At 42.6% G+C, this 25849-nt stretch overlaps 1 protein-coding gene across 2 annotated transcripts in view; it reads right to left on the bottom strand.

The window, feature by feature from the left end:
• Window positions 1-25849, bottom strand: part of LOC106583557 (fibroblast growth factor receptor substrate 2) — a 38926-nt gene that overhangs the window by 7636 nt on the left and 5441 nt on the right. For both annotated transcript variants that reach the window (XM_014167876.2, XM_014167875.2), the window contains exons 4-5: window positions 25016-25202; window positions 23863-24024 (exon numbers count right to left, since the gene is read on the bottom strand). In XM_014167876.2, coding sequence (XP_014023351.1) covers window positions 23863-24024; window positions 25016-25202 — 349 coding nt within the window. The remainder of the gene's footprint in view (window positions 1-23862; window positions 24025-25015; window positions 25203-25849) is intronic.

A 25849-nucleotide genomic window follows, 5' to 3' on the forward strand; every position in this document is an offset into this window, starting at 1 on the left:
CCGTAATGATCACTGTTTCACAGCCTGTGTTCGTAATGGCTGCTCAGAGCAGAGTTACTCCACCTCAGAATTCCATTTGGCAAAAGGCTTGACACACATATAGGCTGACTGGCTCTCATTCAGGCAAATGAGAAATAAGTGCACTCAGGCTATCCGGAAGGCCAAAGTTAGTTACTTTAAGGAGCAGTTCTTTCTCTGTTGGTCTAACTCCAATACGTTCTGGAAAATGGTTAAAGACCTGGAGAATAAACCCTCTTCCTCACAGCTGTGGTTGTTACTGACAAGGAGCACATGGCTGAGCTCTTTAGCCTCATTGCCTGTCTGAAATTTCCTCATCTCCCACCCCTTCTAATGCGACTAGCCCAGATACAAAGTTTCTCCCTGCAGGCAGTCACTGAGTCTAAGGTGCTAAAGAAGCTCCTTAAACTTAACCCCCAAAAAACATCTGCCAGTCACATTCTGTTAAAGGTCCCCAAAGCACACACATCCCTGGGTCGCTCGTCTTTTCAGTTCGCTGCATCTAGCGACTGGAATGAGCTGCAAAAAACACTCAAACTCCACAGTTTTGGGGCCTCCGGAGTGGCCGAAGGCACTAAATCGCAGTGCTAGAGGCGTCACTACAGATCCGGGTTTGATCCTGGGCTGTGTCACAGCTGGCCACAACCGGGAGACCCATGATGCGGCGCACAATTGGCCAAGCGTCGTCCGGGTTAGGGGAGGGCTTGGCCGGCTGGGACTTCCTTGTCCCATCGCACTCTTGCGACTCCTTGTGGGGGCCGGGCGCATGCACACCGACTTCGCCAGCTGTACGGTGTTTCCGCCGACACATTGGTGCGGCTGGCTTCTGGGTTAAGCGAGCAGTGTTTCAAGGAGTGCGGCTTGGCGAGGTCGTGTTTCGGAGGACGCATGGCTCTCGACCTTCGCCTCTCCCAAGTCCGTACTGGAGTTCCAGCGATGGGACAAGACTGTAACTTCCAATTGGATATCACAAAATATATAAGGGGTAAAAACAACCCCCCAGAAAAAAAAATACTGGACAGTTTTATCGCCATCTCTTCATTCGAAGACTCAATCATGGACACTCTTACTGACAGTTGTGGATGCTTCGTGTGATGTAGTGTTGTCTCTACCTTGCCTTTATGCTGTTGTCTGTGCCCAATAATGTTTGTACCATGTTTTGTGCTGCTACCATGTGCTGCTGCTATGTTGTGTTGCTACCATGCTATGTTGTTGTCTTAGGTCTCTCTTTATGTAGTGTGGCTCAGTTGGTAGAGCATGGTGTTTGCAACGCCAGCATGGTGTGTGCAATGCCAGGGTTGTGGGTTCGATTCCCACGGGGGGCCAGTACAAAAAAAAAAATGCATGAAATGGATGCATTCACTACTGTAAGTCACTCTGGATAAGAGCGTCTGCTAAATGACTAAAATGTAAATGTGTCTCGTGTTATGTCCTACATTTTTATTTTTAATCCCAGCCCCCGTCCCTGCAGGAGGCCTTTTGGTAGGCCGTCATTGTAAATACGAATGAGTTCTTAACTGACTTGCCTAGTTAAATAAAGGTTAAACAATTAAAAACATTCTACCCACAATATTAGACGCTGTTACCAAGCGAAGCTTGATTTTGGAAGATGCTAATCCACTTAGCTATATAGCTAACTAGCTACTAAATTAGCAAACCAAATGCACAACTGCAAAGCAAAGCATTTAGGACATTTTAGTCAGTTCACTTAATAGTTATAATATATCCAGCTGGAAAACACTTAGTTGTGAATTCCATACTACAACTACACTGAGAATACCAAAAGGTTAGGAACACCTTGAATGGCACACATACACAATCCATGTCTCAGGGCTTAAAAAATATTCTTTAACCCATCTCCTCACCTTCATCTACACTAATTGAAGTCGATTTAACAAGTGACATCAATAAGGGATCATAGCTTTCACATGGATTCACCTGGTATGTGGAAAGAGCAGGTGTGCTTAATATATTGTACACTCAGCGTAGATCACCTGATGTGTGCTGCACAACAGCATGTGACTCACAAGGCTCCGGTCTCTCATAATTTTGTGCTTGTAAACAAACACCACGTGACTGGGGATTATCGGTAGCTTCATTATAAAAAATTATGTGACATGTGAAATGAAGAACACGATCTTCTTCATCTCCTAAAGTATTGCACAAGTTAATTGCAGGTATTTACCTAAAAAGTAGCTACAAAAATTAATTTATTAAAAAACTTCAAAGAAATAGTTTCAATGGTATTGATGCTATTGAAAAACCATCCCGTGGCTATTTCCAAATACCCCGGCATACGGTGTATGGACCGCCCAAGCCTACTCCCTACCCTTCCATTTTTTTCCCACCTCCCTCCCTCCCCTTCCACCTGCCTTCCTCCTTACCCTTCCACTTCCCTTCTTCCCAACACTTCCACCTCCCTCCCTGGCTCCAACAGGTTGGAGCGTTGAAACTGGGTTTAATGAAAGGGTTTACAGTAAGACGTGGTAGGCCTGTAGGCCCGATCACCGACGGCGATGAGATAACCTACAGGGAGGAGGTCAGAGACTTGACAGTGTGGTGTCATGACAAAAACCTCTCCCTCAACGTCAGGGGAAGACATCCTCATCCACATCGACGGGGCTGTAGTGGAGGAGATCGAGAGCTTCAAGTTCCTTGGCATCCGCATCAATAAGGACGTAACATGATTCACACACACAGACACAAAGTCGAGGAAAAGGCACGACACCCCTTCCCCCTCAGGAGGCTGAAAGGATTTGTCATGGGCCCTTGGATCCTCAAAAAGTTATACAGCTGCACCGTCGAGAGCCTCTTGACTGGTATGGCAAATGCACCACCCTTGACCTCCAAGCGCTACAGAGGGCAGAGCGAACAGTACATCACCAGGGCCGACCTCCACGCCATCCAGGATTTCTATATCAGGCAGTGTTAGAGTAAGGCCTGAAAAATTGCCAAAGACTCCAGCCACCCAAGCCATAGACTGGTCACTCTGCTACCGTACGGTAAACGGTACTGGAGCATCAACTCTGGGACCAACAGGCTCCGAGACAGCTTCAACCCCCAAGCCATAAGACTGCTAAATAGTTCATTAATGGTTACTCGGACTATCTGCACTGACCCCGTCTTGCACTGACTCTATTCACACTCACAAGACTATACAGTGCATTCGAAAAGTATTCAGACCCCTTCACTTCTTCCACATTTTGTTACATTACAGCCTTATTGTAAAATTAATTAAATTATTGTTGTTTTTTTTCATCAATCTACACACAATACCCCATAATGATAAAGCAAAAACAGGTTTTAGAAATTGTCCTGAGAGCTCTGGAGCAGGTTTTCATCAATGATCTCTCTGTACATTGCTCCGTTCATCTTTCCCTCGATCCTGACAAGTCTCCCAGTCCCTGCCTCTGAAAAACATCCCCAAGGCATGATGCTGGCACCACCATGCTTCACCGTAGGGATGGTGCCAGGTTTCCTCCAGACGTGACGCTTGGCATTCAGGCCAAAGAGTTCAATCTTTGTTTCATCAGACCAGAGAATCTTGTTTCTCATGATCTGAGAGTCATTACGTGCCCTTTGTCAAACTCCAAGCAAGCTGTCATGTGCCTTTAACTGACGAGTGGCTTCCGTCTGGCCACTCTATCATAAAGGCCTGATTGGTGGAGTGCTGCAGAGATGGTTGTCCTTCTGGAAGGTTCTCCCAACTCCAGAGAGGAACTCTGGAGCTCTGTCAGAGTGACCATCGGGTTCTTGGTAACCTCCCCTCCCCTGATTTCTCAGTTTGGACGGGCGGCAAGCTCTAGGAAGAGTGTTGGTGGTTCCAAACTTCTTCCATTTAAGAATGATGGAGGCCACTGTGTTCTTGGGGACCTACAATGCTGCAGAATTTTGTTGGTACCCTTCCCCAGATCTGTGCCTCGACATCCTGTCCCAGGATGGCTTGGTTTTTGCTCTGACATACAACTGTCAACTGTGGGACCTTATATAGACAGGTGTGTGCCTTTCCAAATCATGTCCAATCAATTGAATTTACCAAAGGTGTACTCCAGTCAAGTTGTAGAAACAGCTCAAGGATGATCAATGGAAACAGGACTCACCTTAGCTCAATTTCGAGTCTTATAGCAAAGGCTGAATACTTACGTAAATTTGGTATTTCTGGGGGAGTTTTTTTATAAATTTGCACACAAAAAAATTAACCCCGTTTTCGCTTTGTCATTATGAGGTATTATGTGTAGATTGATGTGGAAAAACATTTATTTAATCAATTTTACATTTACATTTACGTCATTTAGCAGACGCTCTTATCCAGAGCGACTTACAAATTGGTGCATTCACCTTATGATATCCAGTGGAACAACCACTTTACAATAGTACATCTATATATTTTTTTGGGGGAGGGGGGAGGGTTAGAAGGATTACTTAATCCTATCCCAGGTATTTGTTAAAGAGGTGGGGTTTCAGGTGTCTCCAGAAGGTGGTGATTGACTCCGCTGTCCTGGCGTCGTGAGGGAGCTTGTTCCACCATTGGGGTTTTAGAATAAGGCTGTAACATAGCAAAATGTGGAAAAAGGGAAGGGGTCTGAATACTTTCCGAATGCACTGTACACACACACACACACACACACACACACACACACACACATGTATACCGACACAGCATTATTGATCCTTATACAACGGGTGGGTCTAATCCTGAATGCTGATTTGTTAAAACCGTATTCCAGTTACCACCGACTAAATCTATGACGCTGAAATGCCTATTTACTCTGTTCCATCTCACTGCGCAATCCACTGTCTCATCAACCCTGCCAGAAAATGTATAAACTTGATCTCCACTATAAAAATAATCTAGACTTTAACTCCCATTTCTTTTGGACTAACATTTGGTTTTCAACAGCAGAGAACTGTATAAACCTTGCTGTCTGTCTCTCCGACCTTTTCATTATTGAATTGCGATCTCCACCGTCCAATATAAAGTGAATGTGTCTGAATGAGACAGACAGCAAATTGAGCTGGTTGTCATAGCCACATACAAAACGAAATTGATACTTTGTTGTGAAATCAACTGAATTGATGGTTAAGGGCTTGTAAGTAAGCATTTCACTAAGGTCTACACCTGTTGTATTCGGCGCAAGCGACAAATAAAATTAGATTTAAATTTGATTTGAGCTATCTCAGCTGTGGTGGATAACCAGAAGCCATGGATTACAGGCAACATCCACACTGAGCTAAAGGCTAGAGCTGCCAATACAAGGAGCGGGACTCTAACCCGGAAGCTTATAAGAAATCCCGCTATGCCCTCCGGGGGAACCATCCAACAGGTTTTAAGCAGACCACCATAGTCCCTGTGCCCAAGAACACTAAGGTAACCTGCCTAAATGACTACCGACCCGTAGCACTCACGTCTGTAGCCATGAAGTGCTTTGAAAGCCTGGTCATGGCTCCCACCAACACCATTATCCCAGAAACCCTAGACCCACTCCAATTTGCACACCGCCCTAACAGATCCACAGATGATGCAATCTCTATTGCACTCCACACTGCCCTTTCCCACCTGGACAAAAGGAACACCTATGTAAGAATACTGTTCATTGACTACAGCTCAGCGTTCAACACCATAGTGCCCTCAAAGCTCATCAATAAGCTAAGGACCCTGGGACTAAACACCTCGCTCTGCAACTGGATCCTGGACTTCTTGACGGGCCATCCAAGGTGGTGAGGGTAGGTAACAACACATCTGCCACGCTGATCCTCAACACAGGGCCCGCACCAGGGGTGCGTGCTCAGTCCCCTCCTGTACTCCCTGTTCACTCATGACTGCATGGCCAGGCATGACTCCAACACCATCATTAAGTTTGCCGATGACACAACAGTGGTAGTCCTGATCGCCGACAACGACAAGACAGCCTATAGGGAGGTCATCAGAGACCTGGCCGTGTGGTGCCAGGACAACAACCTCTCCCTCAATGGGATCAAGACAAAGGAGACGATTGTGGACTACAGGAAAAGGAGGACCGAGCACGCCCTCATTCTCATTGACGGGGCTGTAGTAGAGCAGGTTGAGAGGTTCAAGTTCCTTGGTGTTTACATCACCAACAAACTAACATGGTCCAAGCACACAAAGAAGTCGTGAAGAGGGCACGACAAAACCTATTCCTCCTCAGCAGACTGAAAAGATTTGGCATGGGTCCTCAGATCTTCAAAAAGTTCTACAGCTGCACCATCAAGAGCATCCTGACTGGTTGCATCACTGCCTGGTATGGCAACTGCTCGGACTATGACCGCAAGGCACTACAGAGGGTAGTGTGTACGGCCCAGTACATCACTGGGGCCAAGCTTCCAGGACCTCTATACCAAGCGGTGTCAGAGAAAGGCCCTAAAAATTGTCAAAGACTCCAGCCACCCTAGTCATAGACTGTACTCTCTGCTACCGCACGGAAAGCGGTACCGGAGCGTCCGAGTCTAGGTCCAAGAGGCTTCTTAACAGCTTCTACCCCCAAGCCATAAGACTTCTGAACATCTAATCAAATGGCTACCCAGACTATTTGCATTGCCCACCTCACCCCCTCTTTCACACCGCTGCTACTCTCTGTTATTATCTATGCATAGTCACTTTAATAACTCTACCTACATGTACATATTACCTCAATTACCTCGACTAACCGGTGCCCCTCGCACATTGACTCTGTACCGGTACCCACTATATATGGTCTCGCTATTGTTATTTTACTGCTGCTCTTTAACTACTAGTTACTTTTATTTGTTATTCATATTTTTTAAACTGCATTGTTGGTTAGGGGGTTGTAAGTAAGCATTTGTAAGGTCTACACCTGTTGTATTCGGTGCATGTGACTAATAAAATTTGATTTGATTTTTAACAAAGTGAATGTATGGTTTCATTTATTAAAATCAGCTCAAATGGATGTCATGGATTGTCTTTCTTTTGTCTGAACATTGTCCTGACAAGAGAGCACATTTTCTCTGCCAGGCAAAACCGTGCATTATTAGCTCATTGTTATGGATTTATCCAAATAAATCTAACTAGAAAACAGCTACTTCGCTGTTATTCTAGCTGCACTTTTTGACGTGACTGTAAATTAGCCGTAGTTGGCTAGCTAGCAAGGAAGAGATAAGAACGTTGCCAGCCAGTATTTCAATGGAACATCTAGAACGAACGACTGGGTCGCTCGCGTCCATAGATTCAGAACAAAAAGACTGAATGACTGGGTCGCGTATCTAGCAACCCTAGATTTGTGATGGGACCATATCTTGTGGAAGGATGAAACAGTATGAATAAATTCATCAAAACAACAATTTTAATGAATATGTTGGTAACCCGTTGTATAAAAGTGATAATGCCCTCGAAGCCAGTGTTTGGAAAGGGAAAGAGGGATACCTAGTCAGTTGAACAACTGAATGCCTTCAACTTAAATGGGTCTTCCGCATTTAACCCAACCCCCTCTGAATCAGAGGATATATTGGCATGGTTTGCCAGCCCTCAACGAACACCTGTGCCAATATCCTCCAAACAGCGGCTTCTCGGGCATTATAACTTAATTATGCCTATGTAACCGATGTGAAATGGCTAGTTAGTTAGCGGTGGTGCGCGCTAATAGCATTTCAATCAGTGACGTCACTCGCTCTGAGACCTGAAGTGGTTGTTCCCCTTGCGTTGCAAGGGCCGCGGCTTTTGTGGCGCGATGGGTAACGATGCTTCGTGGGTGTCAGTTGTTGATGTGTGCAAGGGTCCCTGGTTCGAGCCCAGGTTGGGGCGAAGAGGGGGACGGAACCTACACTGTTACACCTACACCCTTAAAAAATGACCCACGGGCTTAGTAAATATTGCAAAAGAAAATGTATGATTTTTACTTAAAATAATAGGTTTTTGGTTTTACTTACATTTTAGAATATAATACTTAATTTATATGTGTTGAAAAAGACTGGCATTTGCAAATAAAAATCTAAGGTAATATGCTGCTAAATTATAACGAATATTTCGAAGTAACAACCAACAACTTAAAAATATGATATTCAAAGTATCATTATTATGTTGAACTGACAAGCTCAATCTAGTTCCGAATGTCAATTGTGCTTGGAACATTTCAACTGACTTTGTCTTGATCTTTCTCCTCTGAAATGGCCATGCGGCAGGTAAGGACCAAATTATAACTTGGAATGTAGTTTGGATCTCTCGACACATATTTTCGACTAAATTTCAAAAATATTTGTGGAAAAGATCAGGTCGAGTTAGATAATATTCTTAAAGTACGAAAAGCCTTTAGCTAGCTATATTGCCAGAGGATATTATATTTGCACATTGATAAGCTAGCTAGTTAACGGCCGTGATGTCTGTGTAGTTAGCTAGAGGTGGGCATGCTACTAGCTTGTAAGTTATCAATGCATTTAATCACCTTCGCGCTGTTTCTAACCTTTGTCGTTTTTTGTGTAAGTTTATATTAACCGAAATAGCTATGGAACATATTACCTACAAAGCTTTCCAAAAAATGCATCGTCAGCAAACATGACAGTGGAACTGAACACATGGTGCCCCTGCAATTTAAGGTTTGCATGCTAGGCAAGCTAGCCAGGCAGAGACAGGAACGAACAATACGTACCTAGCTATCGAGCTACACCTAGCTATCGAGCTACACCTAGCTATCGAGCTACACCTAGTTATCTAGCTACACCTGTCCTTGCAGAAACCTTGTTGTTCACGTAGTCACAACGTGTTCAAGGCAGCACTGCAAACGTTGACCTTGTGCAGTAGTTATCTAGTCTTATCTAACAGCCAAACTAGCTAAATTAAATAACTGGGCTGGCTAGTAAGATAGATAACAAGCAGCTCTTCCAAGTCAGCTAGGATTGCGATGTTTCTGCTAGCTATCTAAAGCTGAAGTCAAGTTTTATTTTCCTGACATTGTCATAGATTTTAATACAACTCCTCTTCTTTAGGTAATGTTAGAGGTATTCAGACGTTCCATAGTACTGGACGGACCATATTTTACAGTAACCCAATATTACTGTGAATAATAGGTATTAGAGAGATACTGTATTTTTAAAATCAACCAACTGGATTGAACAAGTTAGGCAACAAAAAGTTAACGGAATTTCAGAAAATAAAACAGCAAAAGTATTTTATAGGGCCCTATTAGTGTTTTACACAATGCATTGTCACCCAGGCAGGTATTGACAATGTGTGTCTTCCTTATTTTAGAATGATATGGGATGTGTTAGTAATGTTTTAAGCTTACACACACAAAAATAATTGACTTCACCTTAATTCCATAGGGATCAGGTGGCACATGCAATGTAAGATCTGCAGTTTTGCTGCATTCAAACAAACAGAACTTTTGAAGCACTGTAGACTGAGGCATGGACATAATCAACCACTGCCCTGCCTCCACCCAGATTGCATCTGTTCCCATGAGCACAGTTTTAGGGCCGGATGGACCCCTCGCCACACCGTACAAGAGGAAGCAGTTTTTTTCTCTCGAGTTTCTCAATACCAGTCATTTTATGATGGCACACATTTCAAAGAAAATTACTGTATATCAGGAGATTAATTAACCCCATCTTTACTTCTCTATGTTGATGACTTTGAAGTGTGCAATCCCCTTGGAACATCCCGCAAAAAGCACAAAATCACAGGAGTCTATTGGGTGTTGGAAAATGTCCCATTACAGGTTAGGTCTACACTCAAGTCTATTTACTTAGCTGTTCTCTGCAAGGCTGTTGATGTTAAACATATGGGAAGGTGCTAGACACTTTTAAAAGATCTTGCACAATTGGAGGAGGAAGGACTTTTTATTCCGGTGCTGGGAAAGATACTGAAGGGCACTGTTTTTTGGGTGGTGGCAGATAATCTTGGAGCCCACTCTATTGGTGGATTTGTAGAAAGTTTTAGTGCAATGCATGTCTGCAGGTTCTGTTTGGCTGAGTTATCTGAGATCCAGGTAAAAGAAGTGAGAACTGGGGCATTCCAACCCAGAACAAAACAGCAACATTCTGAACAAATACAGTTTTAGAAAATCCCACCTTAATACATTGCTATGGTGTGAAAAAGCGGTGTGCTTTGACTGAAAAACGTAAACATTTCGACGTGCTGTCTGGCTGTCCACCAGATGTGCTGCATTAGGTTTTTTTTAGGGAATCCTGCCTCTGGAACTGGCATTGTGCTTAAAGGTTTTAATCTAGAATAAATATTTTACTCTGTTGTAACTCAACAATCTTATTACACAGATCCCCCATAAGTGGAGTGATAACACTGACTGCCCACAATCAATTCTCTTGACTTGATGAATCCAAGGAAAATAAGTATTGGAGGAAATGCTCATGAAAACTTGTGCCTACTGCATCTGCTTCCATTCATTATAGGAACTAAAATACCTGTAGGTGAACCATCATGGGAAATTCTTATGGACATCAAATATATTGTTGAACTTGTTGTTTCGCCAATTCACACAGAATATTCAATTTGGTACCTTGACAGCAAGATATCTGAGCACAGGCATAGATTCTTAGAGGTTTTTCCTCAGGATAGTCTTATCCTGAACATCATTTCATTGAACACTACCCGCAACTGATGAAGGCATTTGGACCCCTTATAGCTTTTTGGACGATGCGCGTTGAAGCTAAACACAGCTCTTTTAAGCGGATTGTTCGACAGACCAACAGCTTTCAAACATTTTGCTGTCTCTTGCAGTGAAGCATCAACTAATTGCTTGCATACCATCTGCATGGCACCAATCTTGTCAAGCCTGCCCTATCTGCCACAAAGCTGTCCACTGTTGCTTTGGAAGTGTTAAAGGATGACATAAAGGAAGCGGTACAATGTTCTTTTCCAGATGAGACTTTTGTTCAGATGGCAAACACACTTTCCTGCAATGGTACCGACTACTCGGTTGGAATGGTCCTAACCTACGGATCCACTGGAGGTCTACCAGACTTTGTTGAAATACTTCTAATGATCGTTATTCATGGTGAACTTGCTTTTATTGCCAAGTGTCAGAATGCTTGGTATAATGAGCACCTTAGGGGGTTTGAGCTGGAATCCACACAGAAGCTTAAGGTCATTGAGCAAAAGGAATTGGCAGACATCTACCCACTAACAGCATACGCTGTTGGCCAAAAGCACATGGTAACCCTGAAGCACCATATTTGCCTGCAATATTAGGTAACAATCTTTTCAAATGTAATAGTTTTAAATGTGGTGTATTTATACATGGGTTTAAAAACAATGCATTGCTCATAGAGCTCATGCTGAATTTAGTATTTGGTATAGAATAGAAATGCTTGGTTTTACATGTTTATTATTATGAGATCTAGTAAGCAGCACTTGATCGATTTAATGGGATACCCATGTTTGACATCATAGCCATTTGATAACTTTTATGCATTTTTTCTTGACAGGATCACTTTCGCTACAACAGAACAGAAATGTCTGCCAGGCTACAGGACCTATTGGTGGGCCCTGATATCCATAAGCTAACATTACCTTCTGGAATCCCTGCTACTGTGGCTGAGCTTAGCACAATTGTGCAAGAGACATTTCAGCTTCAAAAATAATTTGTTCTACAGTGCATGGACAGTGCATTTGGAGATCAGTTATTTTCTTTGCTTGATACTGAAGACCTAAAGGATAAAGACACCATTAAAGTGGTTGACTTTGACGGCCCACCTCTTATTACTTTAAATGTACAAGAACTCAATAACAGCTCCACAGAGACATCGGATGAGAGGGGATCCCTTGGATCACGTGATACTGTGATATTGTCCTCTCCAGAAAGTACCTCTTCCCAACGCTCCAGTCCGTGGCCATCTGAGTTTGAAGTTCCTCAATTTGTTTATGATACAGAGCTCATTCTTGAGGCAGCTAATGAAGCACAAATGAAGGATGGAACAGTACTCAACAATCTGTCTGCGAAATCAGACATCCTGGAAAAACTGTCTGAAAGGATCTTCCAGTTTACAGCCTATCCATCAAGTCTACAAATTTGGCAGGTTGCAGAAGCTTTGGTAAAAAATTACCCATGTCTTAAAGAGCCTGGGTCCTTCTCAGGCCTGTACGGATGGCAAACCAGCCTGAAGTATAAGATGGGCAACTACAGATCGAAACTGAGAGGAATTGGTTTCCCAGAACTGGAAGTGAACTCTGTCAAGAGAATCACCAGAGGACAGGCCCGTTGCCAAGAACATTAAAAAAACAAAGACGGCTGAGGTAAATTACCTCCCACCCCACCCTGCTGGAGAAACAGATGAGACTCTGGAAAGGGAGCGAGTGGAGCTACTGGGAGAAGTACAAATACGTAACAACCACAACATTGTGAAGCTTCTCATATTGAAGACAAGATGTCGTTCAGGCCCTTCCTGTGAAGGGCTTCAAAGAAAGATGGCCAGCCCTGTTTGAGCCCACTCAGGTACAAAATACAGCTGAATGAAAATAGTCAATGTAGGTAAAAAATGTATATTGATTTAAATATTTTGTTGTCTTGACCTAATATTCTAATCTACAATAAAATATGCATTAAAGATTAGTCTGAACATTCTCACTCTACACATGGGTTTCCCAATAGCATTCTGGCTCTCAGATCATCTTTTGTCCTTATCTGTTCAGAATTCTCTCTCTCACTCAGATTTTGGAAGAATTACAACTGTTGCTCGAGTCCACCTTTATGCAGAAGCTGGATGAATTTACACCAAAACTATTGGACTTGTTTAAGTCAAAAGGAGGTGCTGTAAAGGCGGACATGCAGAAAATCCTTGAAGTTCTGTAGAGGGTATGCACAGTAACACCTTCACTATATATATACATATACATAGATACACATATACATAGATACACATATATACACACACACACATTATATATATATATATATATATATATATATATATATATACACACACATACACACACACACACACACACACACACACACACACACACACACACACACACACACACACTGTGTATTTATTTGCCGGTATTAAATGCAATTATTTGTATAACATATTACAGTGCAACACCATCCAGGAAAGAAGGGACAGTGTGATCCGTGGCCTGATCATATACCTCGGCGAGAGGGTTGAAGACCTTATCACAGAATACAAGGTAAAGGTTTTTATTTTTGTATCCTTATTTATCTCTAAATGAGGCATCTTCCTTTCTTTCCCTCTCTCTCCTCTCAAGTTGCACAGTTAATCTAGTAGCCTAGTCTGTTATTTCTTATTTATTTCACTCAGGATGCTGACGACACCAGGATTCGAGAGGACCTCGTTCAGCATGTGATGAAAGTGTTCACTGTGAAGGATCTGCACCAGAATATAGAGCATGGGATCTGCATTGAAGGAGCAGAGGTCCTGGCTGGTATTCCCAGTTTTACACAGTCATGTACGTTGCTTATGGGCCTCATCTAATTCTTTAATCTAATGTACCCCAAAGAACTGAAATATACCTTTGAGGTGTTCCAAAAAGTATTCTTGGAACTTGATGATTGCAGGACCTCCCCACAGGTTCAAGCTCTTAAGATGAAGTTACTTGTTTTCAGAGATGTCTGAAGATATCTATGAGAACTCTCAAAGGGCAACTCACAAACTGTAGTCTAAACCATACTCAGTAAGCTGAAAAGCTAGGTGGTATAGGAGCTACAGTTTACATATGCTCTTTGTCGGGTGAAGTCATAAGAGACATTGTCAATTCCTGTTTAAAAAAACGGCTTTGTTTTAAAACATACTCCATATGCACTAGTGGATATCTGAGGTTATTTGTCAGGTGCAAACTATCTGGATGTAACTATACCTAAGGAAGCAAGGAGGAGTTATACCCAGAATGCTTATACCTGTCAAAATAATATGTCCATATGGGCTTCACTAGTGCATATGGAGTCAGGCTTAAGGGAGAATTTGGCATATATTTTGTAACAAAAGGTGCAATGTATATTTTGAAAACCCATGTTTTGATTAATCTAAAACAGTTTGAATGAGGTTGTATTTGAGCTTAAGTTCATATTGTGCTATGTGTAAAGTCTAAGACAAATCGTTAATTTACGTTTCTGTTAAAATATTGCTTTGTTGCTAAGGGGCACACAGACCACCAGAAAATTCTTGCCAAACTGCACAATATGTGAGGTCAAAGTGCTAATCCCAAACTATCACCTAAACTTTATGCAGTTGTAAAGATCAAAAATTATTTGTAGTCAGGTGCAACCTATCTGGATGTAACTTTACCTAAGGAGGCAAGGTGTAGCTATACCCAGAATGCTTACAGATTCTGTAAGTTGAACACTGTTTCTTTTTGCATATTCCCTTGTATAGAAATCATTTTTAGTAAATTATCCAAAGTATATCGAGGTAACGAGTGCATCAGATTTAAGTATAGTTGTGAGTATTTATTTGAGTAGTAGGAACCCAATTTAAATACATTTCACTAACCTGAGTACCATAAGTAACTGAGCAAAAAACATTTGTAGATAAAACACAGAATATCAATTACGATACTGAGTAAATTCAGCAAATGAAACATACAATATTAGTTCTGTAACTGACTACATTAAGTATATCAAACTTATAACATCAGTTCCGGGACTTAAGGATTTAAGCAGGTCAAACAAAAAAACTGTTCTGAACCTGATAAAATTAAGATGAATGAAAGGAATTTTTGAGATCCAGTTAGTTGTTTGCACTTCATATATTTGAGCTTGTAATACACTAAAAGCGAAGTATATTATACTTAAAAGATCCTCCTTGTTGGATTTAATTAAAAAGCTGATGCAAATAGTTAACAAAATGTTTAAGTAAAAGGGGCACAATATTTTTTACAGTGTAGTCACTTTACCCTACATTCACATACGGCGCATTCGGAAAGTATTCAGACCCCTTCACTTTTTCCACATTTTGATACGTTACAGCCTTATTCTAAAATTGCTTCGTTTTTTTCCCCTCATCAATCTACACACAATACCCCTTAATGACAAAACAAAAACAGTTTTTAGAAATGTTCGCAAATGTCAAACTTTTTTTTAAAAAGTATTCAGACCCTTTACTCAGTACTTTGTTGAAGCACCTTTGGCAGCGATTACAGCCTCGAGTCTTCTTGCGTATGATTCTACAAGCTTGGCACACCTGTATTTGAGGAGTATCTCCCTTTTTTTCTGCAGATCCTCAAGCTCTGTCAGGTTGGATGGGGAGCGTCACAACACAGCTATTTTCAGGACTCTTCAGAGAGGTTCGATCGGGTTCAAGTCCGGGATCTGGCTGGGCCACTCAAGAACATTCAGAGACTTGTCCTGAAGCTACTCCTGCGTTGTCTTGGGTGTGTGCTCTGGAGCAAGTTTTCATCTGTACTTTGTTCCGTTCATCTTTCCCTCTATCCTGACTAGTCTCCCAGTCCCTGCCGCTGAAAAACATCCCAACTGCATGATGCTGGCAACACCATGCTTCACCGTAGGGATGGTGCCAGGTTTCCTTCAGACGTTACATGCTTGGCATTCAAGCCAAAGTTAGATCTAGGTATCGTCAGACCAGAGAACCTTGTTTCTCAAGGTCTGAGAGTATTTCAGGTGCCTACCTACCATGAAGGCCTGATTGGTGGAGTGCTGCAGAGATGGTTGCCCTTCTGAAAGGTTATCCCATCTCCACAGAGGAACTGGAGCTCTGTCAGTGACCATCGGGTTCTTGGTCACCTCCCTGACCAAGGCCCTTCTCCCCGATTGCTCAGTTTGGCCTGGCAGCCAGCTCTAGAAAGATTCTTGATGTTTTCAACTACTATTTAATAATTATGGAGGCCACTGTGTTCTTGGGGACCTACAGCTGAAGTCGGAAGTTTACATACACTTATGTTGGAGTCATTAAAACTTGTTTTTCAACCACTCCACAAAATTCTTGTTAACCTCTTACATCTAGACGTTCCGCTAGCGGAACACATGCTCCAATATCCAATGATAGGCGTGGCGCGAATTACAAATTCCTCAAAAATACAAAAACTTCAATTTTTCAAACATATGACTATTTCACAGCATTTTAAAGACAAGACTCTCCTTTATCTAACCACACTGTCCGATTTCAAAAAGGCTTTACAGCGAAAGCAAAACATTAGATTATGTCAGCAGAGTACCAAGCCAGAAATAATCAGACACCCATTTTTCAAGCTAGCATATAATGTCACAAAAAACAAAACCACAGCTAAATGCAGCACTAACCTTTGATGATCTTCATCAGATGACAACCCTAGGACATTATGTTATACAATGCATGCATGTTTTGTTCAATCAAGTTCATATTTATATCAAAAACCAGCTTTTTACATTAGCATGTGACGTTCAGAACTAGCATACCCCCCGCAAACATCCGGTGAATTTACTAAATTACTCACGATAAACGGTCACAAAAAACATAACAATTATTTTAAGAATTATAGATACAGAACTCCTCTATGCACTCGAATATGTCCGATTTTAAAATAGCTTTTCGGTGAAAGCACATTTTGCAATATTCTCAGTAGATAGCCCAGCCATCACGGCTAGCCATTTAGACACCGACCAAGTTTAGCCCTGATCAAACTCCGATTTACTATTACAAAAGTTTCATTACCTTTGTTGTCTTCGTCAGAATGCATTCCCAGGACTGCTACTTCAATAACAAATGTTGGTTTGGTCCAAAATAATCCATCGTTATATCCGAATAGTGGCGTTTTGTTTGTGCGTTCCAGATACTATCCGAAATGGTAAAGAAGGGTCGTGCGCATGGCGCAATTCGTGACAAAAAAATTCTAAATATTCCATTACCGTACTTCGAAGCATGTCAACCGCTGTTTAAAATCAATTTTTATGCCATTTTTCTCGTAGAAAAGCGATAATATTCCGACCGGGAATCTCCTTTTCGGCAAACAGAGGAAAAAAAAATCACAAAGACGGGGGGCGGGCAGGTCACGCGCCTAAGCCCACAGTCCCTTGATCGGCCACTTGAGAAAGGCGATAATGTGTTTCAGCCTGGGGCTGGGATGACGACATTCAGGTTTTTCCCGGGCTCTGAGCGCCTATGGACGACGTAGGAAGTGTCACGTTAGAGCAGAGATCCTTAGTAAAAGATAGAGATGGCAAAGAAGTTCCAGAAATGGTCAGACAGGCCACTTCCTGTAAAGGAATCTCTCAGGTTTTGACCTGCCATTTGAGTTCTGTTATACTCACAGACACCATTCAAACAGTTTTAGAAACTTTAGGGTGTTTTCTATCCATATATAATAAGTATATGCATATTCTAGTTACTGGGTAGGATTAGTAACCAGATTAAATCGGGTACGTTTTTTATCCAGCCGTGAAAATACTGCCCCCTAGCCATAAGAGGTTAACAAACTATAGTTTAGGCAAGTCGGTTAGGGCATCTACTTTGCATGACACAAGTAATTTTTCCCCAAAATGTTACAGACAGATTATTTCACTGTATGACAATTCCAGTGGGTCAGAAGTTTACATACACTATGTTGACTGTGCCATTAAACAGCTTGGAAAATTCCAGAAAATTATGTCATGGCTTTAGAAGATTCTGATAGGCTAATTGACATCATTTGAGTCAATTGGAGGTGTACCTGTGGATGTATTTCAAGGCCTACCTTCAAACTCAGTGCCTCTTTGCTTGACATCGTGGGAAAATCAAATGAAATCAGCTAAGACCTCAGAAAACAAATTGTAGACCTCCACAAGTCTGGTTCATCCTTGGGAGCAATTTCCAAACGCCTGAAGGTACCATGTACATCTGTACAAACAATAGTACGCAAGTACAAACACCATGGGACCACGCAGCTGTCATACCGTTCAGGAAGTCGACGCTTTCTGTCTTCTAGAGATGAACGTATTCGGTGCGAAAAGTTCAAATCAATCCCAGAACAACAGCAAAGGACCTTGTGAAGATGCTGGAGAAACAGGTACAAAAGTAGAAGAAGCCACTGCTCTAAAACCGCCATGAAAAAGCCAGAATACGATTTTCAACTTCACATGGGGACAAAGATCGTACTTTTTGGAGGAATGTCCTCTGGTCTGATGAAACAAAAATCTAACTGTTTGGCCAAAATGACCATTGTTTGGAGGAAAGAGGGGGAGGCTTGCAAGCCGAAGAACACCATCCCAACCATGAAGCACAGGGGTGGCAGCATCATGTTGTGGGTGTGCTTTGCTGCAGGAGGGACTGGTGCACTTAACAAAATAGATGGCATCATGAGGTAGGAAAATTGTGGATATATTGAAGCAACATCTCAAGACATCAGTCAGGAAGTTAAAGCTTGGTCGCAAATGGGTCTTCCAAATGGACAATGACCCCAAGCATAGTTCCAAAGTTGTGGCAAAATGGCTTAAGGACAAGAGTCAAGGTATTGGAGTGGCCATCACAAAGCCCTAACCTCAATCCAATAGAAAATTTGTGTGCAGAACTGAAAAAGTGTGTGCGAGCACGGAGGCCTACAAACCTGACACAGTTACACCAGCTCCGCAGGAGGAATGGGCCAAAATTCACCCAACCTTTTGTAGGAAGCTTGTGGAAGGCTACCCAAAACATTTGACCCAAGTTAAACAATTTAAAAGGCAATGCTACCAAATACTAATTCAGTGTATGTAAACTTCTGACCTCTGGGAATGTGATGAAATAAATAAAAGCTGAAATAAATCATTCTCTCTACTATTATTCTGGCATTTCACATTCTTAAAATAAAGTGGTGATCCTAACTGACCTAAAACAGGGAATTTTTACTAGGATTAAATGTCAGGAATTGTGAAAGCCAAGTACATTTAAAATCAGGTTAAGGTGTATGTAAACTTCCGACTTCAACTGTATATATTTTTACCTCTATTTAACTAGTCAAGTCAGTTAAGAACAAATTCCTATTGATTCTTAATTAAATCCTTAATGACGGCCTACTTGTAAAGCCCCCCCGGCCAAACCCTCCCCTAACACGGACGACGCTGGGCCAATTGTGCATCGCCCTGTGGTACTCCCGATCACGGCCGATTGTGATACAACCCGGTATCGAACCCGTGTCTGTAGTGATGCCTCTAGCACTGCGATGCAGTGCCTTAGACCGCTGCGCCACTTCAATGCTGCAGAAATGTTTTGGTACCCTTCCCCAGATCTGTGCTTCGACATAATCCTGTCTTGGAGCTCTACAGACAACTCCTTCGACCTCATGGCTTGGTTTTTGCTCTGACATGCACTGTCAAATCAAATTGTATTTGTCACATGTTCCGAATACAACAGGTTAATCAAATAAAATTTTATTTGTCACATACACATGGTTAGCAGATGTTAATGCGAGTGTAGCGAAATGCTTATGCTTCTAGTTCCGACAATGCAGTAATATCCAACGAGTAATCTAACCTAACAATTTCACAATTACCTTATACACACAAGTGTAAAGGAATGAATAAGAATATGTACATGAAAAAATATATGAATGAGTGATGGTATAGAACGGCATAGGCAAGATGCAGTGGATGGTATAGAGTACAGAATATACATATGAGATGAGTAATGTAGGATATGTAAACATTATATGAAGTGGCATTGTTAAAAGTGGCTAGTGATACATTACATCAAGATGGCAAGATGCAGTAGAGTACAGTATATACATATGAGATGAGTAATGTAGGGTATGTAAACATTATATGAAGTGGCATTGTTAAAGTGGCATTTTTCCATTATTAATTAAAGTGGCTGGAGTTGAGTCAGTATGTTGGCAGCAGCCACTCAATGTTAGTGATGGCTGTTTAGCAGTCTAATGGCCTTGAGATAGAAGCTGTTTTTCAGTCTCTGGGTCCCTGCTTTGATGCACCTGTACTGACCTCGCCTGCTGGATGATAGTGGGGTGAACAGGCAGTGGCTCGGGTGGTTGTTGTCCTTGATGATAATTTTGGCCTTCCTGTGACATCGGGTGGCGTAGGTGTCCTGGAGGGCAGGTAGTTTGCACCCAGTGATGCGTTGTGCAGACCTCACTACCCTCTGGAGAGCCTTACGGTTATGGGCGGAGCAGTTGCCGTACCAGGCAGTGATACAGCCCGACAGGATGCTCTCGATTGTGCATCTGTAAAAGTTTAAGTGTTTTTGGTGACAAGCTGAATTTCTTCAGCCTCCTGAGGTTGACGAGGCGCTGCTGCGCCTTCTTCACCACGCTATCTGTGTGGTTGGACCATTTCAGTTTGTCCGTAATGTGTACGCCGAGGAACTTAACTTTCTACCCTCTCCACTACTGTCCCATCGATGTGGATGGGGGGGTGCTCCCTCTGCTGTTTCCTGAAGTCCACGATCATCTCCTTTGTTTTGCTGACGTTGAGTGTGAGGTTATTTTCCTGACACCACACTCCGAGGGCCCTCACCTCCTCCCTGTAGTCTGTCTCTTCGTTGTTGGTAATCAAGCCTACCACTGAAGTGTCATTTGCAAACTTGATGATTGAGTTGGAGGCGTGCATGACCACGCAGTCATGGGTGAACAGGGAGTACAGGAGAGGGCTGAGAACGCACCCTTGTGGGGCCCCAGTGTTGAGGATCAGCAGGGTGGAGATGTTGTTACCTACCCTCACCACCTGGGGGCGGCCCGTCAGGAAGTCCAGGACCCAGTTGCACGGGGGGGGGGGGGGGGGGTCGAGACCCGGGGTCGAGCTTGATGACGAGTTTGGAGGGTACAATGGTGTTAAATGCTGAGCTGTAGTCGATGAACAGCAATCTCACATAGGTATTCCTCTTGTCCAGATGGGTTAGGGCAGTGTGCAGTGTGATTGCGTCGTCTGTGGACCTATTGGGGCGGTAAGCAAATTGGAGTGGGTCTAGGTGATATGGTCCTTGACTAGTCTCTCAAAGCACTTCATGATGACGGAAGTGAGTGCTACGGGGCGAAAGTCATTTAGCTCAGTTACCTTAGCTTTCTTGGGAACAGGAACAATGATGGCCCTTTTGAAGCATGTGGTGACAGCAGACTGGGATAAGGATTGATTGAATATGTCCGTAAACACACCAGCCAGCTGGTCTACGCATGCTCTGAGGACGAGGCTGGGGATGCCGTCTGGGCCTGCAGCCTAGCGAGGGTTGACATGTTTAAATGTTTTGCTCACGTCGGCTGCAGTGAAGGAGAGCCCGCAGGTTTTGGTAGCGGGCCGTGTCAGTGGCACTGTATTGTCCTCAAAGCGAGCAAAGACGTTGTTTAGTCTGTCTGGGAACAAGACATCCTGGTCCGCGACGGGCTGGTTTTCCTTTTATAGTCCGTGATTGACTGTAGACCCTGCCGCATGCCTCTCGTGTCTGAGCCGTTGAATTGCGACTCTACTTTGTCTCTATACTGACGCTTAGCTTGTTTGATTGCCTTGCGGAGGGAATAGCTACACTGTTTGTATTCGGTCATGTTTCCGGTCACCTTGCCCTGATTAAAAGCAGTGGTTCGCGCTTTCAGTTTTGCGCGAATGCTGCCATCAATCCACGGTTTCTGGTTTGGGAATGTTTTAATAGACGCTGTGGGTACGACATCGCCGATGCACTTGCTAATAAACCCGCTCACCGACTCAGCATATTCGTCAATGTTGTTGTTCGCCGCAATGCGGAACATATCCCAGTCCATGTGATCGAAGCAATCTTGAAGCGTGGAATCTGATTGGTCGGACCAGCGTTGAACAGACCTGAGCATGGGGGCTTCCTGTTTTAGTTTCTGTCTATAGGCTGGAAGCAACAAAATGGAGTCGTGGTCAGCTTTTCCGAAAAGAGGGCGGGGAGGGCCTTATATGCGTCGCGGAAGTTAGAATAGCAATGATCTAGGGTTTTGCCAGCCCTGGTAGCGCAATCGATATGCTGATAGAATTTAGTGAGCCTTGTTTTCAGATTAGCCTTGTTAAAATCCCCAGCTACAATAAATGCAGCCTCAGGATATGTGGTTTCCAGTTTACAGAGTCAAATGAAGTTCGTTCAGGGCCATCGATGTGTCTGCTTGGGGGGGATATATGCGGCTGTGATTATAATCGAAGAGAATTCTCTTGGTAGATAATGCGGTCGGCATTTGATTGTGAGGAATTCTAAGTCAGGTGAACAGAAGGACTTGAGTTCCTGTATGTTATGATCACACCACGTCTCGTTAATCATAAGGCATACACCCCCACCCTTCTTCTTACCAGAGAGATGCTTGTTTCTTTCAGCGCGATGCGTGAAGAAACCAGGTGGCTGTACCGACTCAGATAGCGTGTCTCGAGTGAGCCATGTTTCCGTGAAACAAAGAACATTACAGTCTCTGATGTCTCTCTGGAAGGCTACCCTTGCACGGATTTCGTCTACCTTGTTGTCAAGAGACTGGACATTGGCGAGTAGTATGCTCGGGAGCGGTGCGCCCGTCTACGGAGCCTGACCAGAAGACCGCTCCGTCTGCCCCTTCTACGGCGTCGTTTTTTGGGGGTCGCCGGCTGGGTTCCGATCCGTTGTCCTGGGTGGTGGGCAAAACAGAGGATCCGCTTCGGGAAAGTCGTATTGTTGGTGAGTTGACATTGCTCTTATATCCAATAGTTCCTCCCGACTGTACGTAATAAAACCTAAGATTACCGGGGGTAACATTGTAAGAAATAACACAAAAAAACTAAATACTGCATAGTTTCCTAGGAACGCGAAGCGATCATCTCTGTCGGTGCCAGAAGTTGTGTAAACCTTACCGTGAAATGCTTACTTACAAACCATTAACCAACAATGCAGTTCAAGAAATAGTCAAGAAAAGATTTACTAAATAAACTAAAATAAAAATGGTAAAATAAAAATAAATAACACAAAAATAACGAGGCTACATACAGGAGGTACCAGTCCCAAGTCAATGTGCGGGGGTACAGGTTAGTGAAGTTATTTTGTACATGTAGGCAGGGGTAAAGTGACTATGCATAGATAATAAACATCAAGTAGCAGCAGTGTAAAAACAAAGGGAGGGGGGTGTCTCAATGTAAATAGTCCAGGTGGCCATTTGATTAATTGTTCAGCAGTCTTATGGCTTTTGGGTTGAAGCTGTTAAGGAGCCTTTTGTTCCTAGACTTGGCGCTCCGGTACTGCTTGCCGTGGGGTAGCAGAGAGAACAGTCTATGACTTGGGTGACTGGAGTCTGACAACAGTGGGACCTTTCCAAATCATGTCCAATCAATTGAATTTACCACAGGTGGACTCCAATCAAGTTGTAGAAACAGCTCAAGGATGATCAATGGAAACAGGATGCACCTGAGCTCAATTTTGAGGCTCATATTGAAGGGTCTGAATACTTATGCAAATAAGGTATTTGTTTTTTATGTTATAAATTTGCAAAAATATCATGGGGTCATCATGGGGTATTGTGTGTAAATCGGTGAGGGGAAAAAAGTTAATTTAATCAATTTTATAATAAAGCAGTAACGTAACAAAATGTTGAAAAAGTGAAGGGGTCTGAATCCATTCCGAATGCACCATACATATCTACCTCAAATACCTCGTACCCCTGCACACTGATCTGGTACTCCTTGTAAATAGCTCCATTCTTGTATATTTTATTTGTTGTGTTACTATATTTTTAAACTCTGGATTGTTAGGAAGGGCTCGTAAGCATTTCACGTTAAAGTCTACACCTGAGGTATTTGGTGCATGTGACAAATATAATTAGATTTTGTATTTAAGCAAAAATAATCACGGTTAAGGCTTTGTATTCGGCACATGACAAATTAAATGTTATTTGATTTTCTTTCGACACCAGATCCCTGATATCTGGAATTACTACTCTGTTTTTCGCCAAACACATATTCTCAGCTATTGCTCCACATCTGTCCTGTATTACTCTGAAATTACATTTTAAATTGTGTGTTTCTATCTGTGTTTTGTGCTTACTGTTGGGTGTCTGTGGTGTTCGAGGCATGTCTATCTCTCGTGCGTGTCCACTGCCGGTCATGATCATAGGCTCCTCCACCACATTGATACTGTTGCACTGCATCAGCTCCTGGAGGAGGTTGAAAATCTCCTCCGCACGAGAACATTTAAACGCAAAAATTCCTGCATGACCACAGAGAAAACACACATACACTTGAAGTCAGAAGTTTACATACACCTTAGCCAAATACATTTAAACTCCGTTTTTTACAATTCCTGACATTTAATCCTAATAAAAATTCCCTGTCTTAGGTCAGTTAGGATCACCACTTTATTTTAAGAAAGTGAAATGTCAGAATAATAGTAGATTTATTTCAGCTTTTATTTCTTTCATCACATTCCCAGTGGGTCAGAAGTTTACATACACTCAATTAGTATTTGGTAGCATTGCCTTTAAATTGTTTAACTTGGATCAAACGTTTGGGTAGCCTTCCACAAGCTTGCCACAATAAATTGGGTGAATTTTGGCCCATTCCGCCTGACAGAGCTGGTGTAACTGTGTCAGGTTTGTAGGCCTCCTTGCTCGCACTGAGTTTGAAGGTAGGCCTTGAAATGCATCCACAGGTACACCTCCAATTGACTCAAATGATGTCAATTAGCCTATCAGAACCTCCTAAAGCCATGACATCATTTTCTGGAATTTTCCAAGCTGTTTAAATGCACAGTCAACTTGGTGTATGTAAACTTCTGACCCACTGGAATTGTCATACAGTGAATTATAAGTGAAATAATCTGTAAACAATTGTTGGAAAAATTACTTGCGTCATGCACAAATTAGATATCCTAACCGACTTGCCAAAACTATAGTTTGTTAACAAGAAATTTGTGGAGTGGTTGAACAACGAGTTTTAATGACTCCAAACTAAGTGTATGTAAACTTCCAACTTCAACTGTACATAACTTAAGTTATCTTAAACTAATCTAAAACTGTTGTTGTTTGAAAGCAAAGATTCCTGACCAAAAATACATTATCCCATTCCAATTGTAGTTCATTTTCATACAAAAGTAGAACAGAAACGTTGCCTTTATTCAGCACTGTATGTACACACATCTCATAGGGCAACATTTTGTAATACCTATGTACTATTAGCTCGGCCAGTTGGTTCAGACTCACCCTGTCCAGTCTGACAGCGCCGGCCACTCTCGAATGAGAAGAGGTTGGAGTCGTAGCCATAGCGCCGCAGACATAGGTAGGGCCACCGGATGGCGTCCCTCTTGCGTGTGTGCAGGATGAGCTCTGTCTGGGTGAGCTCCATGGTCCCAGAACCCAACTCATTCCCCTCGTCATCCACATTGGTCACCTGCCATGGGAAAATACCAATAAGTAAGGTACCCGTTTGTGGTCCCACTTTAAACAAGCTACAATTTATAAAGGATTTATATAGCATACATATAGTCTCCATGAGCACGACATAGATCAGTGGTCACCAACCGGTCAATCTTCAAGGCATTCCTAGTCGATCACCAAACATTTCTGTAGAAATGCCAACAAGAATGCATAAAGGTTTGCTCTCCTTTTTTTGGTGTTGCGCTGTTGGCGGTACAGTGTCTTGCATAAGTATTCATCACCCTTGGCGTTTTCCCTATTTTGTTGCATTACAACCTGTAATTTAAATTGTCTATTAGATGAAATAGAAATCATACACAAAATAGTCCAAATTAATGAAGTGAAATTTTAAAAAAGCCACGGAAGAGTGGCTTGAAAAAACATCATTGCTTAAAGAAAAAAATAAGCAAACGTTTGGTGTTCGCCAAAAGGCATGTGGGAGACTCCCCAAACATATGGAAGAAGCTACTCTGGTCAGATGAGACTAAAATTGAGCTTTTTGGTCATCAAGGGAAACGCTATGTCTGGTGCAAACCCAACACCTCTCATCACCCAGAGAGCACCATCCCCACAGTGAAGCATGGTGGTGGGAGCATCATGCTGTGGGGATGTTTTTCATCG

Source organism: Salmo salar, chromosome ssa22 (genome assembly GCF_905237065.1).
Source record: "Salmo salar chromosome ssa22, Ssal_v3.1, whole genome shotgun sequence".
NCBI classification, from domain to species: domain Eukaryota; kingdom Metazoa; phylum Chordata; class Actinopteri; order Salmoniformes; family Salmonidae; genus Salmo; species Salmo salar.